At 50.5% G+C, this 13,518-nt stretch overlaps 1 protein-coding gene across 3 annotated transcripts in view; it reads left to right on the plus strand.

Annotated features, from left to right (window-relative positions):
* HDAC4 (histone deacetylase 4) overlaps positions 1-13,518 on the plus strand; it is a 276,416-nt gene that overhangs the window by 147,438 nt on the left and 115,460 nt on the right. For all 3 annotated transcript variants that reach the window (XM_035006743.1, XM_035006742.1, XM_035006744.1), the window contains one exon: positions 8,144-8,388. In XM_035006743.1, the coding sequence (XP_034862634.1) occupies positions 8,144-8,388 (245 nt within the window). The remainder of the gene's footprint in view (positions 1-8,143; positions 8,389-13,518) is intronic.

Here is a 13,518-nt window from a genome sequence, read left to right on the forward strand (position 1 = left end):
GTCCCCGTCTGCGTAGGCTAGCTCTGACCCACCGTGGACACTTGGAGAGCCCAGGTCTCCCTACTCGGTGTCCTGCAAGCTGACATCCCAGCGGCCCTGGCGTAGAGCTCCCTCTGAGCTTTACTTGGAAGTGCTGCCCTGTTCTTGGGACTGCAGACCACAGAGCTGATTCTCAGAAATAGCCTCATCTCCCGCCCTGATGTCTCTCTCCCACAGTGGTTTGCTGGGATGCAGCTAGGAAGGGTGTGCGTTTGCGAACCTTTCCCGCAACTCCACAGGCTTGCCTGTCCTGCCAGAATGTTCTCTCTGGTGCCAGCAGACAACAGAGAAGCCAGGAGGGGCCTTGCCAGAGGGAGCCAGGCCATGGGGAACCCCTGGCCAGTGGTGGGGACACCCCCTCCAGGGTGGCAGAGGCTGTGGCCCAGAGTCCATGCCGTATTGGTGCACTGGTGGATCTCGTACCTTCTGCCAGGGAAAGACTGTGGAAACATCTAGTCTGGGGAGGCAGTGAGAAGGGAGAAAGCCAAATTAGGGGAATAAAGAGACAGTGGAGTGAAACACACCCCTGGTGTTAACTGTAGCTTTTTGTCTTTTGCGCTGAAGATAGTGTATCAGAGATTTTCTTCCGTCTCTGTGCTCAGCAGGGGCGTGTGGCTCTGCGGCGCTTTTAAACCTGTCTTCCTGGTGCTGGTCGGGAGGCTGTGCTTTGGGGGCCCTTGTCTCAGCCTTGAGCAGAGCCTCGTGGGGCTGACCCCATGGCAGACCTGGCACCAGGAACTTTTCAGGAACAGGAGTTTGTTCATGGAGAGCCCTGAACGGCAGAGGGCTCGAGCCAGCCAGGAATTACCGGGAAGACCGGCCATGGTTGTGACCAAGACCCAGGCTGGAGCCACAGGGCAAGGCGGGGCTCGGGCACCTCCCCGGCGGCGGGAGGCGCTTTTGTGGGCGTTCACACAAAGCTCCAGAGCGGGGTTCTCGGGCTTCAGGGTGCTGATCAGCTGGGCACTGAGTCCCAGAGCTGTGGCCACCCCCCCCCCCCAGCCTGGGAGCCACCCAGGGTGGCCTGCAGCTGTCGGCCCTGCTCCACCCCGTGGTTTCGATGCCCAGCTCCGGTTCTGCGTTTGCCGTATCTGCCTAGGCTGTCTGTACTTCAGGTTCCCCAACTGCCCAATGGAGACAGTACCCAGGGAGTTGCTTACTTTACACATTACATGACTTAGCATGCCCAGCCTCCGGGCAGGGTCAGCCCACAGGACCTGCGATCCCCTGGTGGTGAGGGTGGAAGCAGGAGGCTTGCCCACCAGGACGTCCTATCCCGCCTCCAGTGGGGGCAGATACTGATTTCTCATTGACTTGGAAGAGTAAACTCCCCTCTTGGCTGGAAGGCAGAAGCAGGGGGTGAGCCAGGCCCCCAGCAGTGTGTGCTGCTCCCAGCTTGATTTCTAGAACCCTGCAAGGAAATCGCAGGCACAAAAATACAGTTCAAAGGGCTACCTTTAATATGATCTGCATAGGATGCCTATCTCTCCCTGCCCCCCACCAGAGCAGAAAATCTTCCCATAGATAGCATCTGTAAAAATCCATAAATACCTCCATATATTATATTTATTTTGAAGTCAGTTGAAAACAAAACAATATAAAACAAAACTGCCTCTTCTCGGGCCATAATCATTTAATTTTTATTTTTCAAGCATTATTTAACTTACAGTATATTGTTAACATAAGTTTATTTCTTTGGCATTGCATATATACATCTAAATGAGGCACAGAGAAATAACCTATATGTTTAGTTACATATGAAGCTAAGGTAGGAGCTTATGCTATATGCATTCCCTACAGAATATTTTTAAATCTTCACATTTAAGATCTTGACTTCTACACCTCATCTCTCCCCTTTACACACAACCCCACAATACAGTGTTAAATAGAATAGTTGTAATCCAGTTAAGAACATTTTGGGGAAGGGCGCCCAGGTGGCTCAGTCGTTAAGCATCTGCCTTTGGCTCAGGTCATGATCCCAGGGTCCTGAGATCGAGCCCCACATCAGGCTCCTGGCTCAGTGGGGAGCCTGCTTCTCCCTCTCCCTCTGCTTCTCTCCCTGCTCATGCGCTCTCTCTCTCTCTCTCTGTGTCTCAAATGAATAATAAAATCTTAAAAAAAAAAAAATCAATATGTTTAAAAAAAAAAGAACACTTTGGGGGAAAGTGATAATCCATATAAATTAGTATTTTGAATGGAACTTGATTATGTGTATTCGGTCCTTTTGAATGATATTTTTAATAGGTTATGCATTCTGAAGTTGCACAGCAAGATGGCAGGTTGAACACATGTATCTAATTTTGCTCCCTCCTGAAATTCACAAGAACCCCAGGGAAGACACATATTGGCCCCAAGCAGAGCTCGCCTGGACAGGACACAGACAACACACACGTTGTGGTCTCTAAACACTGCTTCCTACTAAAGGGACCCACTTCTCCTCGGAGAAACATCTGATTCCACAGAGGGATCAAGAAATGTGTGAGGATTTCCTGGCCCACCTCGCCCGTGGGCCACGCTGGAGGGCCCTCGCTGGTCAAGGAGGGGTCTACCTTTAGAGCGCAGTTCGAGCTGAACTGCATTGGGCTCTGTTTATTTGATCTTGAAGAACAGAACCCGTCCTTATCGCTAACACATGGAGGATGCTGGGGATCCACTCATTATTTTTAAAAATTGGCTGATAAAGGAAGAGAATCAGGCACTTGCCCTGCCTTTTAAAAACTGTCAGGGTGAGAAGATGATTGGTTCGGGTCCTTCCTCATTACAGAAATCAGCAGCAAATCAAGAGGCCAGGGTTGCGCTGGGCAGGCACGCGCCCCAATGAGCTGGCCTCAGCAGTGGTCGGTGCCCAAGAGCCATGGGCAGCTCCTTGAGCAACCGGGGAACCTCTGCGCAGAGGCGGTCGTGCCGGGAGATCAGACTGCGTCTGCCCACGCCTCCGGACCCCGCTTCCAGATCATGGGGTGTGCAGGCCAGGGAGCCATGGTAACCTGCAGCCCAGGTGGGCCCACCAAGTCCAGAGCAGACTCCACGGGGCAGATGAGAGTGTTTGCAGCCCGTAAGTTGGGGAGGGTGCCGGAGGGAGAAGAAGGGGGAACCTTTGGAGTAAAAGGAATTTAAGGCATACATTAGCCAACACAATGTATGGACCTTATTTGGGTCTTGATTTGAATAAAATTTAAAAAACATGCATGAAATTCTCTAAAACATGGAAACGCTTTGTGGCTATTTGATAATATCATGGAATAGTTGTTAATTTACGTGGGTATATGAATGGTATTTGATTGTGTTTTTTAATAGAGTTCGTTCAGAGATATTTTCTTTTTTTTTTTTTTTAAGATTTTATTTATTCATTTGAGACATAGGGATACAGAGAGAGAGAGAGAGAGAGAGCACAAGCCAGGAGAGAGGCAGAGGAAGAAGCAGGCTCCCTGCTGAGCCAGGAGCCGGACATGGAGCTCGATCCCAGGACCCTGGGATCATGACCCAAGCCGAAGGCAGATGCTTAACCATCTGAGCCACCCAGGCGCCCCCAGAGATATTTTCTGAAGTGTTTTAGAGAAAACACCGTGATGGCTGGTCTACCCCAGTGTGTTCCAGAGAAAGGCCATAGGCCCTAAGCCTGGGTGAACAGAAGAGAAGAGGGAGAGCAGTAGTGGCCTGTGATGGGAGTCAGAAAGCAGGTGCATCCATCACGGCCACTTTGGCAGACCCGGGAAAGCCAGCTACCCTCCCCAGGGTGCACTGTGCACCCACCTCCAGAGCAGCGCCTCTCCCTCTGGGGCGGGGCTGAGAGGGAGGTCGAGGCAGACATGTGAGACTCCTGGACGTTCTCCCCGCGGTGCTCAGGGGGCAAGCCCGCCACCAGGGGGTGGCCAGCTGGAGGCCCTGGCGTGGGGACACAAGTGAGTTAAGGACATGGACACTCTAACAAGAGCAGGGGCATAAACTCCTGTGTTCATGATGAGTGCTGAGTGCAGAGACCCTCACTCCGTACCCTGAAGGCCTGGCTTTCACCCTCCACGCTGAGATGGGAAGGCTCCCCCCTGGGGAAATATGGCCAGCCGATGCAGGAAATCTCACGGGTGTGAGTCCCAGTGAATGCCAGTTACACTCACCCTCTAGTGAGGCTCAGCCCTGAGAGCCCTACTCTGCTGGCCACTCTGGCGAAGGTCCATGCCTGTGCTCCTACTTGGGGGGTATCCCGGCGGCCGGGAACATAAAAGCAAAGCAAACAGAGTGCATGGCTATCTTTGCTGTCCTCAGAGACCAGAAAAGCTGACTTGTCCGCGAGGTCAGAGCAGGATGGCTTGTAAGATAGGATGTTCAGGGATCATTGTTCTCTGAATGTGGCCCTGTGTGTCGTCCATTGAAAATATCATAGCAGAAATTATGGGGGCGATTGATTCTTCCTGAGGTGGTGGACGTGGCTGTCTTCAGCTCATCACTCTCGCTCTCCCCTGGCATCTGTGTTCTTCAGCATGTGTGATATGGGCCATGTAAAACACTGAAAACACTTGAAATAAGTTACACGTCCCCAAAACGCCCCCTCCTTCTGCCCCCCCCATGCCATCTCCATCCCCCTCCCCCGTCACATGTGGACAGAATGTCGGAGTAAGAGGAGATCATAGTTACATGGTTGAAATAGCTATTCTTTTCCCCTAGATGTGAATGAATCATTCTTTACTTGAACAGACCCTAAACTTTGGCCGCGTTTCCTAGAGAATGGTGCTTGTATTTATTTCGTATCTATATGGTGGCATGAAGTGGCGCTAAGGAAAGAGGATCTAACCCACGTAATGGAAAATTACAGTGTCCTTTTTTATGGTCATTTATTTAAAAGCAGACTAACAGATTTTTTTCTGTTTCTGATTGAGAGCTTGTAATTCACAGCACAGGCTTGCCGTTTGGTATTGAACTGCTGAATATAGTCTTTGTGCTTTTACTAACGTCATGAGTCTGATTGTATTAATATGTTTCTCAAGGCACAACCTATAAAAGCAATTTTCTAGTCCACATAAAATATTCATGAGAATACAGGCTTTTTTGTTTGGATGCTGCATTCTTTAAGTAGAGAAGGTTGTATTGTTTTCTTCGGGGCGCTGTGGGTCAGAAGCACTAGCAGCTTCTGTTGAGAATTCATGGCATTTCAAATAGTTTTTGATACCGAAATAGTACGAGTCCTGTTTGACGCACCCGCCAGCGACGGGGATGAATGGGGATTGTGGCCGGGATCCCCCAGCCCCCGCTGGCGTGCTCTCCTCGGGCCGCCTCCCCCGCCCCCTGGCCGCCTGACTGCGGGGCTCCAGGAGCCAGCAGGCGGCATTTCTCAGGAGGCCTCGGGAGGGTCTCCTTGTCCTGCGGCAGGTCTGGGGTTTGCTTTGGTGTCTACCTGTAAATGCAGTGTTGTTTTCCGACGGGAGGAAATGGCAGGAGCCGACTGTGGTGTAGCCGACGTGGGTCATGACTGGCTGTCCATTCTGTCTGCTCTGTTTTTCACTGTCTGTAGCAGAAGAGTGAAGTTTTAGGTGAGACCTCAGAATGGTAAACTGAAGCAGTACACCCTCCCTTTCCGAGAACTGGGGAAGACAGCTGCTGACCCGAGCACGTGCCCCAGCTCTTCACCCTCTGCACCCACCAACGCCCCCTCCCCGTTGTCTGCCGGCCCCTCGCCGCCCCAGCATCCTCTAACTTCCACCATGCCGAAGGACTAGCAGGGGCTGCCACGGAGTGTTTCCCCAGAATATTCCCCGTGATTCCAGACTCCGAAGAATCTGGGAAAAGTTTGAGGAAACAGAGTGAAGCTCAGCTTGCATGTTTTGGGTATGCACAGCCCGCAACGCCCCGTCACTGAGAAGGGACCATGGGAACAGCCTCTCCTGCCCCCTGAGCGCTGCTTCTGCCTGCCATGCCCTCCCCTGCTCCCGGCTCTTCCCTGTGGCCCACGGCCGACCCCTCTGCGTCTGCGCCCGGCCTGTCCCAGCACGGCACCCCCGCCCAGCCCTGCCCTCGGACCCGCTCACCCTATGTCCCCACGACCCTCCATGTATGCCCTGACCCCTGGGCCCTTGCTCACGCCCTGCCGTGAGGCTCATGTAGACACAGCCCCTGTGTGGACCGTCCCCCAGCTGTGCCGTCGGCCCGCCGCCCTCCCTGCTCTGCTTTCTCACTGAGGCCCCACATCCGGCATGGAGCAGGAGGCCCCACACGCCTCCTCAGCAAAAGTTCGGCCTGTCATATTTTTGAAGTTAATAAAAAGCCTCCCTTAAAAGGTGTTTTATGTTGAGCATCAGATGGTCCCCAGACCCTGTCTATGAACAATTAGAATGAGGAGAGGAGAAGCCAGAGTGAGCAGCAGATGGGGCTTCTGCCCAGCATGTCAGGGATGGCCTTGTTAGAGGGAGATCTTCTATCACCTCGGCCCATCTTGCAGCGGGGGTCACACCTGACCTGCCCTGCCACAGGGGCCGATGAAGCAATGCAGTTTACCAAGTGCAGGGCAGTGGGCTTATTTTGTGAACTCTCTGTGGTTCCCTCCTTAAGCTGAAACATGGCAGCTCAACCAGGCCAGAAGAGTGGGAGAGATTAGGGGCTGTGTTTACCTGTAGAGGTGGAGTCTCGTGTTCTCCCTCCAGCAGTCGCAGGCCGTGTGGCTCAGTGCCCCTGGGGTGTGTGTAACCCAGAAACACCGAGTCAGGCTTGTCCTCAGAAAGCAGAGGCTGACTAGGTGGGGGGCGGCGGCATGCCCTCTGGCTCCCCTGTGTCTGCGAGGCCAGCCTCCTGATCACCGCCTCCTGACCACTGTGGATGCGCAAGGGCGAAGCCCAGTAGCCGGCCCCAGGCCTGATGTTTTAGGAGGCGTCCAGCCCCGTCACACGTGTGGACGAGGAATAATATGCCCCTTTGGGAAAGAAGAGCGTGGGCCAAATTCCTTTAAGAAGCCGAGTCCTGTTCCTTTACTCTGCGTGTGCTCACTGAGCTGCCCTCCCTGCCCTTAAAAGAAAGTCTGAAGCAAGGGGGGGAAATATGGAGGTTTTATAAAACTGAAGCTATTTGTATGGTTTTCCTGTTTTTCTGTATTTCATACTAAAAATGATCAAGAAAATAAAGGAAATTGACAAAATCCAGTCTTTACCAGCTCATGTGTGGTGGATGGGTGGGCTGCCACTGCAGCTCCTGAGGGGATTTCTTGAGCAGAGCCTGAGGGGCCGTTCGTCAGCGCGTCTGAGGAGCGCCATCCGGCGTCTCTGGGCAGGGCCTTCCTGCATGCCTGTGCGCTCAGACGTGAAGCTGCGTGGAAGGAGCATCCTCCGCAGCCTCTTCCAGGATGGCCGTAATTTCAAACTTGTTGCGTGCTTTTCCTCGCTGTAATTGGCTATTGATTTGTAAGCATTAAGATTGATTTAGCTTCTGTTTCTAATCAAAATCACTTGAGCTTTTTTTCAGCAGTGCAGTAGTCCCGGGAAGAAAATCCACTTCTCTGGTCCTTGTAGAGAAGCACATAGCCTGATGAGCATGCTTGTGCAGGCGAGCCGGGGGAGCGGTTATCGGCTGCGGTTGGTAAACACGTTCTCCATGGAAACGTGCTGGCCGCCGAGCCTCTATCTGGAGCACTTCAGGGGCACACGCTGCCCTGTGGTTCCTGCACACAGTCCTCAGTAGCTTCGTGAGAAAGACGGAGAAAAGCACAGGCCAGGCCGCCCCTCCCCTCACTGGCGTTCAGCTCTCCTTAGAGCCATTTTCTTTCGTTCTCTCTCTGTTGACTTTCAGAAATGGCGTCAGGATGGCCGTGGGGCCCGAGTAGGGGCCTCTCGTGGCGGAGGGCGGGGTGGGCCGTGTGTCTGTGTGAGCGTGTATCCTGGCCTGACCTGCCCCTCGGTCTTGCGATCTCTGCACTTGAGGAATGGAAGGCTTCCGAGGCCCCCCGGGTCCTGCGTTTTGAGCCCGTCAAGCAAGACGGGGAAGAGGCGTCCTGAGTGCCCCCCATGCTCGAGCACACGGCACCACTTGACAGAGGCCGGTGGCATGGGGGAGGGCGGGGGCGGGGGCCTGGGGACGCCGTGCCGCTGCAGTGACCGGCGCTTCTGTGCTGTGCTCTCTCCCGCAGTGGATGTGGCCTCCACACTGCCTCTGCAGGTTGCTCCCCCGGCGGCGCCCATGGACCTCCGCCTGGACCACCAGTTTGCGCTGCCCGTGGCGGAGCCCACCCTCCGGGAGCAGCAGCTGCAACAAGAGCTGCTGGCCCTCAAGCAGAAGCAGCAGCTCCAGAGGCAGATCCTCATCGCCGAGTTCCAGAGGCAGCACGAGCAGCTCTCCCGGCAGCACGAGGCCCAGCTGCACGAGCACATAAAAGTAAGTCGGTTGGCGGGGCACCTACCCCCTCGGGAGCCTTCCAAACGCCAGGCTCCCTGTGGCGTGGGAGAGCCGCTGCCGAGGCGTGCTCCCACACCGTGACACACGGTGACACACAGGGACTCCTCGCCGTGCCGAGGCCAAACTGCCAGGCCCCCGCGAGTCCAGCAGCAGCAGCTGGTTGGCTAAATTATGGCATGGGTGGCGCGTCGTGGGAAAGTCACTGGCGCAGGAGCGGACCTAAGAGAGGGGACGTGCTTGTCGTCTGCCTTCATCCAAAAATACAAGCTGCGTCCCCAAATAGACAAATTAGCAGCGAGAAGGAGCACCAGAATATTAGCAGTGATCACCTCTGAGTGGTGTATTTACAAAGCGTTTTTATTTCCTTCTTGGGACTTGTCTTGTCTTACTTTCTCCCATTGATCCTTTATAACTGGAAAAAGATACTAATATTTTCTTTGCATTTAAACTTATTAAGAAACAAACATCTTTTTTTGGTATGTAGTCTCTGTAAATATGCAGTCTGATCCCAGGGTTAAAATTAAATGCGTTGGAAAGAACCATGTGTTGGTGACGTGTAGCAGAGTTGTATTTGTTGTTGACAGACCACCTGTGAGGGTGATACGCTCCACTGTGTTTAAAACCATGTAGAGCAACACCGTCCTGTAGATACAGGCAGGCAGATTAGAAGTCCAAAGGTGATCTTACACTCTCCAGTAGCCACCCTAAAACGGAGCAGAAAACCCCAGATTGTATAAGTAATCTGTTGCTGTGTGACAAAATAACCCAAACTGAGGCCGTTTAAAACAAAACAAACACATGCATTATCTCATAGTTTCTGTGGCCTGAACGAGGGTCTTCCTAGCCGGTGGCTGTGACTCGGGGTCCCTCGTGAGGCCACGGTCAGGCCTGTGGGACCCACTTGCAGGCTCACCCACGTGGTCATGGGCAGGAGGCTCAGGCCTCGTCCCCAACAAAGCCCCCCACGGTGAGCAGCCCAAGTGTCCAACATGGAAGCCCCAAGGTCTCCTGTGGCCTGGACTTGGAAGTGATCTATTCGCTGCCCTGCCTTATTCTACTGGTCGCGCAAACCAACCGTAGCTCATCCTGGGAGGGGCCTAGACGACGGGCAATACCAGGAGGCAGGGATCAGTGCAGACCACTGGGAGCCTGGCTACCAAAAGGTAAAATTAATCTCAATATATCTTATTTAACCTCACATTTCTGAGATATTTCAATGTGTAATCAATATTGAAAATGTTGTCCGCACTGAGTCTTGGGAGACCATTGTAGACCATCCACGTAGAGCACGTCTCCATCTGGCCCGGCTGAGTTTCACGCCCTCTGTGGCCACATGTGCTCGGTGGCTTCTGTGGTTCAGCATGCCTGTGGAGGATTAAGAGCCCACACGCAGTGCTACCGGATGCTTCCAGGACGCCCTTCCAATGGAGATCTGTACGGCCCGTGGGCGGACGTTGCTCAGCTGAGCCTTGGCTTTTTCGGACTTTAGCTGGTGCCATGCAGAATCTGCATGGTGCATCTGTCTGTTTCTGCTTCCAGCCAGAGATTCCTTCCATCCCAGGGTCTCAGCCTCCCCTCCTTGTATACGCCCAGTAGTGCACAGAGTATTTGTTTAATAGTCACTGTTGAGAAGGTGAGGGAAAGGTCAGTGTGCCTGGGCCAGTGGTGTCGGTTCTGTGTGTGGGCTTGCCGGCGGACTCGCTGGGTGAGGCCGCCCAGCAGTGTCACCTGGCTCGGTGGGCTGCGTCGCAGGCCCAGGGTGCCCCTGAGCTGGCCCCCTCCTTGGGCCCCAAGCCATGTGTGAGCACTTTCAAAGGCACGTCTCCAAGGCTCTGTCCTCGGGCCTCATGGGAGCTGCGTGTGCGGGCCAGCTGCACGGCAGGCCCCGGGTCTTGGGAGTTCTGACCGCTGCTTTGGTGTTTGGGGTGTGGGTTTGCGCTTGCTGCGTCTGCTGCTTTCCCCCTGACTAGGCCGGCCTCCTCAGGTTGGCTCAGGACAAGCCTAGGCCAGGGTGGGTCCCTGAGCTGCTGGACGTCCAGGCTGTGTGGTTTTGACGGTAGAATTCCGAGCAGCTACGATGTCAGATCTAGAGTTCAGAATCATCACTTTAAAGATACTAGCTGGGCTTGAAAAAAATATGGAAGTTATTAGAGAAACCCTTTCTGGAGAAGTAAAAGAACTAAAATCCAACCAAGTAGAAATCAAAAAGGCTATTAATGAGGTGCAATAAAAAATGGGGGCACTAACTGCTAGAATAAATGAGGCAGAAGAGAGAATCAGTAATATAGAAGATGAAATGATGGAAAATAAAGAAGCTGAGAAAAAGAGAGATAAACAACTACTGGATCACGAGGGCAGAATTCGAGAGATAAGCGATACCATAAGACGAAACAACACTAGAATAATTGGGATCCCAGAAGAAGAAGAAAGAGAGAGGGGGGCAGAAGGTATAATGGAGCAAATTATAGCAGAGTACTTCCCTAATTTGGGGAAGGAAACAGGCATGAAAATCCAGGAAGCACAGAGAACCCCTCTCAAAATCAATAAAAATAGGTCAACACCCCGACATCTAATAGTAAAACTTACGAGTCTCATAGACAAAGAGAAAATCCTGAAAGCAGCTCGGGAGAGGAGATATGTAACCTACAAGGGTAGAAACATTAGTTTGGCAACAGACCTATCCACAGAGACCTGGCAGGCCAGAAAGGACTGGCAGGATATATTCAGAGCACTAAATGAGAAAAATATGCAGCCAAGAATACTATATCCAGCTAGGCTGTCATTGAAAATTGAAGGAGAGATAAAAAGCTTCCAGGACAAACAGAAACTAAAGGAATTTGCAAACATAAAACCAGCCCTACAGGAAATCTTGAAAGGGGTCCTCTAAGCAAAGAGAGAGCCTAAAAGCAACATAGACCAGAAAGGAACACAGACAATATATGGTAACAGTCACCTTACAGGCAATACAATGGCACTAAATTCCTATCTTTCAATAGTTACCCTGAATGTAAATGGGCTAAATGCCCCAATCAAAAGACACAGGCTATCAGACTGGATTAAAAAACAAGACCCATCGATATGCTGTCTGCAAGAGACTCATTTTAGAACCAAAGACACCCCCAGATTGAAAGTGAGGGGGTGGAAAACCATTTACCATGCTAATGGACACCAAAAGAAAGCTGGGGTGGCAATCCTTATATCAGACAAATTAGATTTTAAACCAAAGACTGTAATAAGAGATGAGGAAGGACACTATATCCTACTTAAAGGATCTATCCAACAAGAAGATCTAACAATTGTAAATATCTATGCCCCTAACATGGGAGCAGCCAATTATATAAGGCAATTAATAACAAAAGCAAAGAAACACATCGACAACAATACAATAATAGTGGGGGACTTTAACACCCCCCTCACTGAAATGGACAGATCGTCTAAGCAAAAGATCAACAAGGAAATAAAGACTTTAAATGACACACTGGACCAAATGGACTTCACAGACATATTCAGAACATTCCACCCCAAAGCAACGGAATACACATTCTTCTCTAGTGCCCATGGAACATTCTCCAGAATAGATCACATCCTAGGTCATAAATCAGGTCTCAAGTGGTACCAAAAGATTGGGATCATTCCCTGCCTATTTTCATACCACAATGCTTTGAAACTAGAACTCAATCACAAGAGGAAAGTTGGAAAGAACTCAAGTACATGGAGGCTAAAGAGCATCCTACTGAAGAATGAATGGGTCAACCAGGAAATTAAAGAAGAATTAAAAAAAATACATGGAAACCAATGAAAATGAAAACACAACTATTCAAAATCTTGGGGATGCAGCAAAGGCAGTCCTAAGAGGAAAGTATATAGCAATACAAGCCTTTCTCAAGAAACAAGAAAGGTCTCAAGTACACAACCTAAGCCTACACCTAAAGGAGCTGGAGGAAGAACAGCAAATAAAGCCTAAACCCAGCAGGAGAAGAGAAATAATAAAGATCAGAGCAGAAATCAATGAAGTAGAAACTAAAAGAACAGTAGAACAGATCAACGAAACTAGGAGCTGGTTCTTTGAAAGAATTAACAAGATTGATAAACCCCTGGCCAGACTTATCAAAAAGAGAAGAGAAATGACCCAAATCAACAAAATCATGAATGAAAGAGGAGAGATCACAACCAACACCAAAGAAATACAAACAATTATAAGAACATATTATGAGCAACTCTATACCAGCAAATTAGATAACCTGGAAGAAATGGAGGCATTCCTAGAGACGTATCAACTACCAAAACTGAACCAGGATGAAATAGAAAACCTGAACAGACCTATAACCACTAAGGAAATTGAAGCAGTCATCAAAAATCTCCCAAAAAACAAAAGCCCAGGGCCAGATGGCTTCCCAGGGGAATTCTACCAAACATTTCAAGAAGAATTAATACCTATTCTTCTGAAACTGTTCCAAAAAATAGAAATGGAAGGAAAACTTCCAAACTCATTTTATGAGGCCAGCATTACCTTGATCCCAAAACCAGACAAAGACCCTATCAAAAAGGAGAATTACAGACCAGTATCCCTGATGAACATGGATGCAAAAATTCTCACCAAAATACTAGCCAATAGGATCCAACAGTACATTAAAAGGATTATTCACCATGACCAAGTGGGATTTATCCCTGGGCTACAAGGTTGGTTCAACATCCGCAAATCAATCCATGTGATACAATACATTAACAAAAGAAAGAACAAGAATCATATGATCCTCTCAATAGATGCAGAAAAAGCTTTTGACAAAGTACAGCATCCTTTCTTGATCAAAACTCTTCAGAGTATAGGGATCGAGGGTACATACCTCAATATCATAAAAGCCATCTATGAAAAACCTACAGCGAATATCATTCTCAATGGGGAAAAACTGAGAGCTTTCCCCCGAAGGTCAGGAACACGGCAGGGATGTCCACTATCACCACTGCTATTCAACATAGTGTTGGAAGTCCTAGCCACAGCAATCAGACAACAAAAAGAAATCAAAGGCATCCAAATTGGCAAAGAAGAAGTCAAACTCTCACTCTTTGCAGATGATATGATACTTTATGTGGAAAACCCAAAAGACTCCA

Source organism: Mirounga leonina, unplaced genomic scaffold, assembly GCF_011800145.1.
Source record: "Mirounga leonina isolate KUSES-001 unplaced genomic scaffold, KU_Mleo_1.0 Mir_151, whole genome shotgun sequence".
NCBI lineage: Eukaryota > Metazoa > Chordata > Mammalia > Carnivora > Phocidae > Mirounga > Mirounga leonina.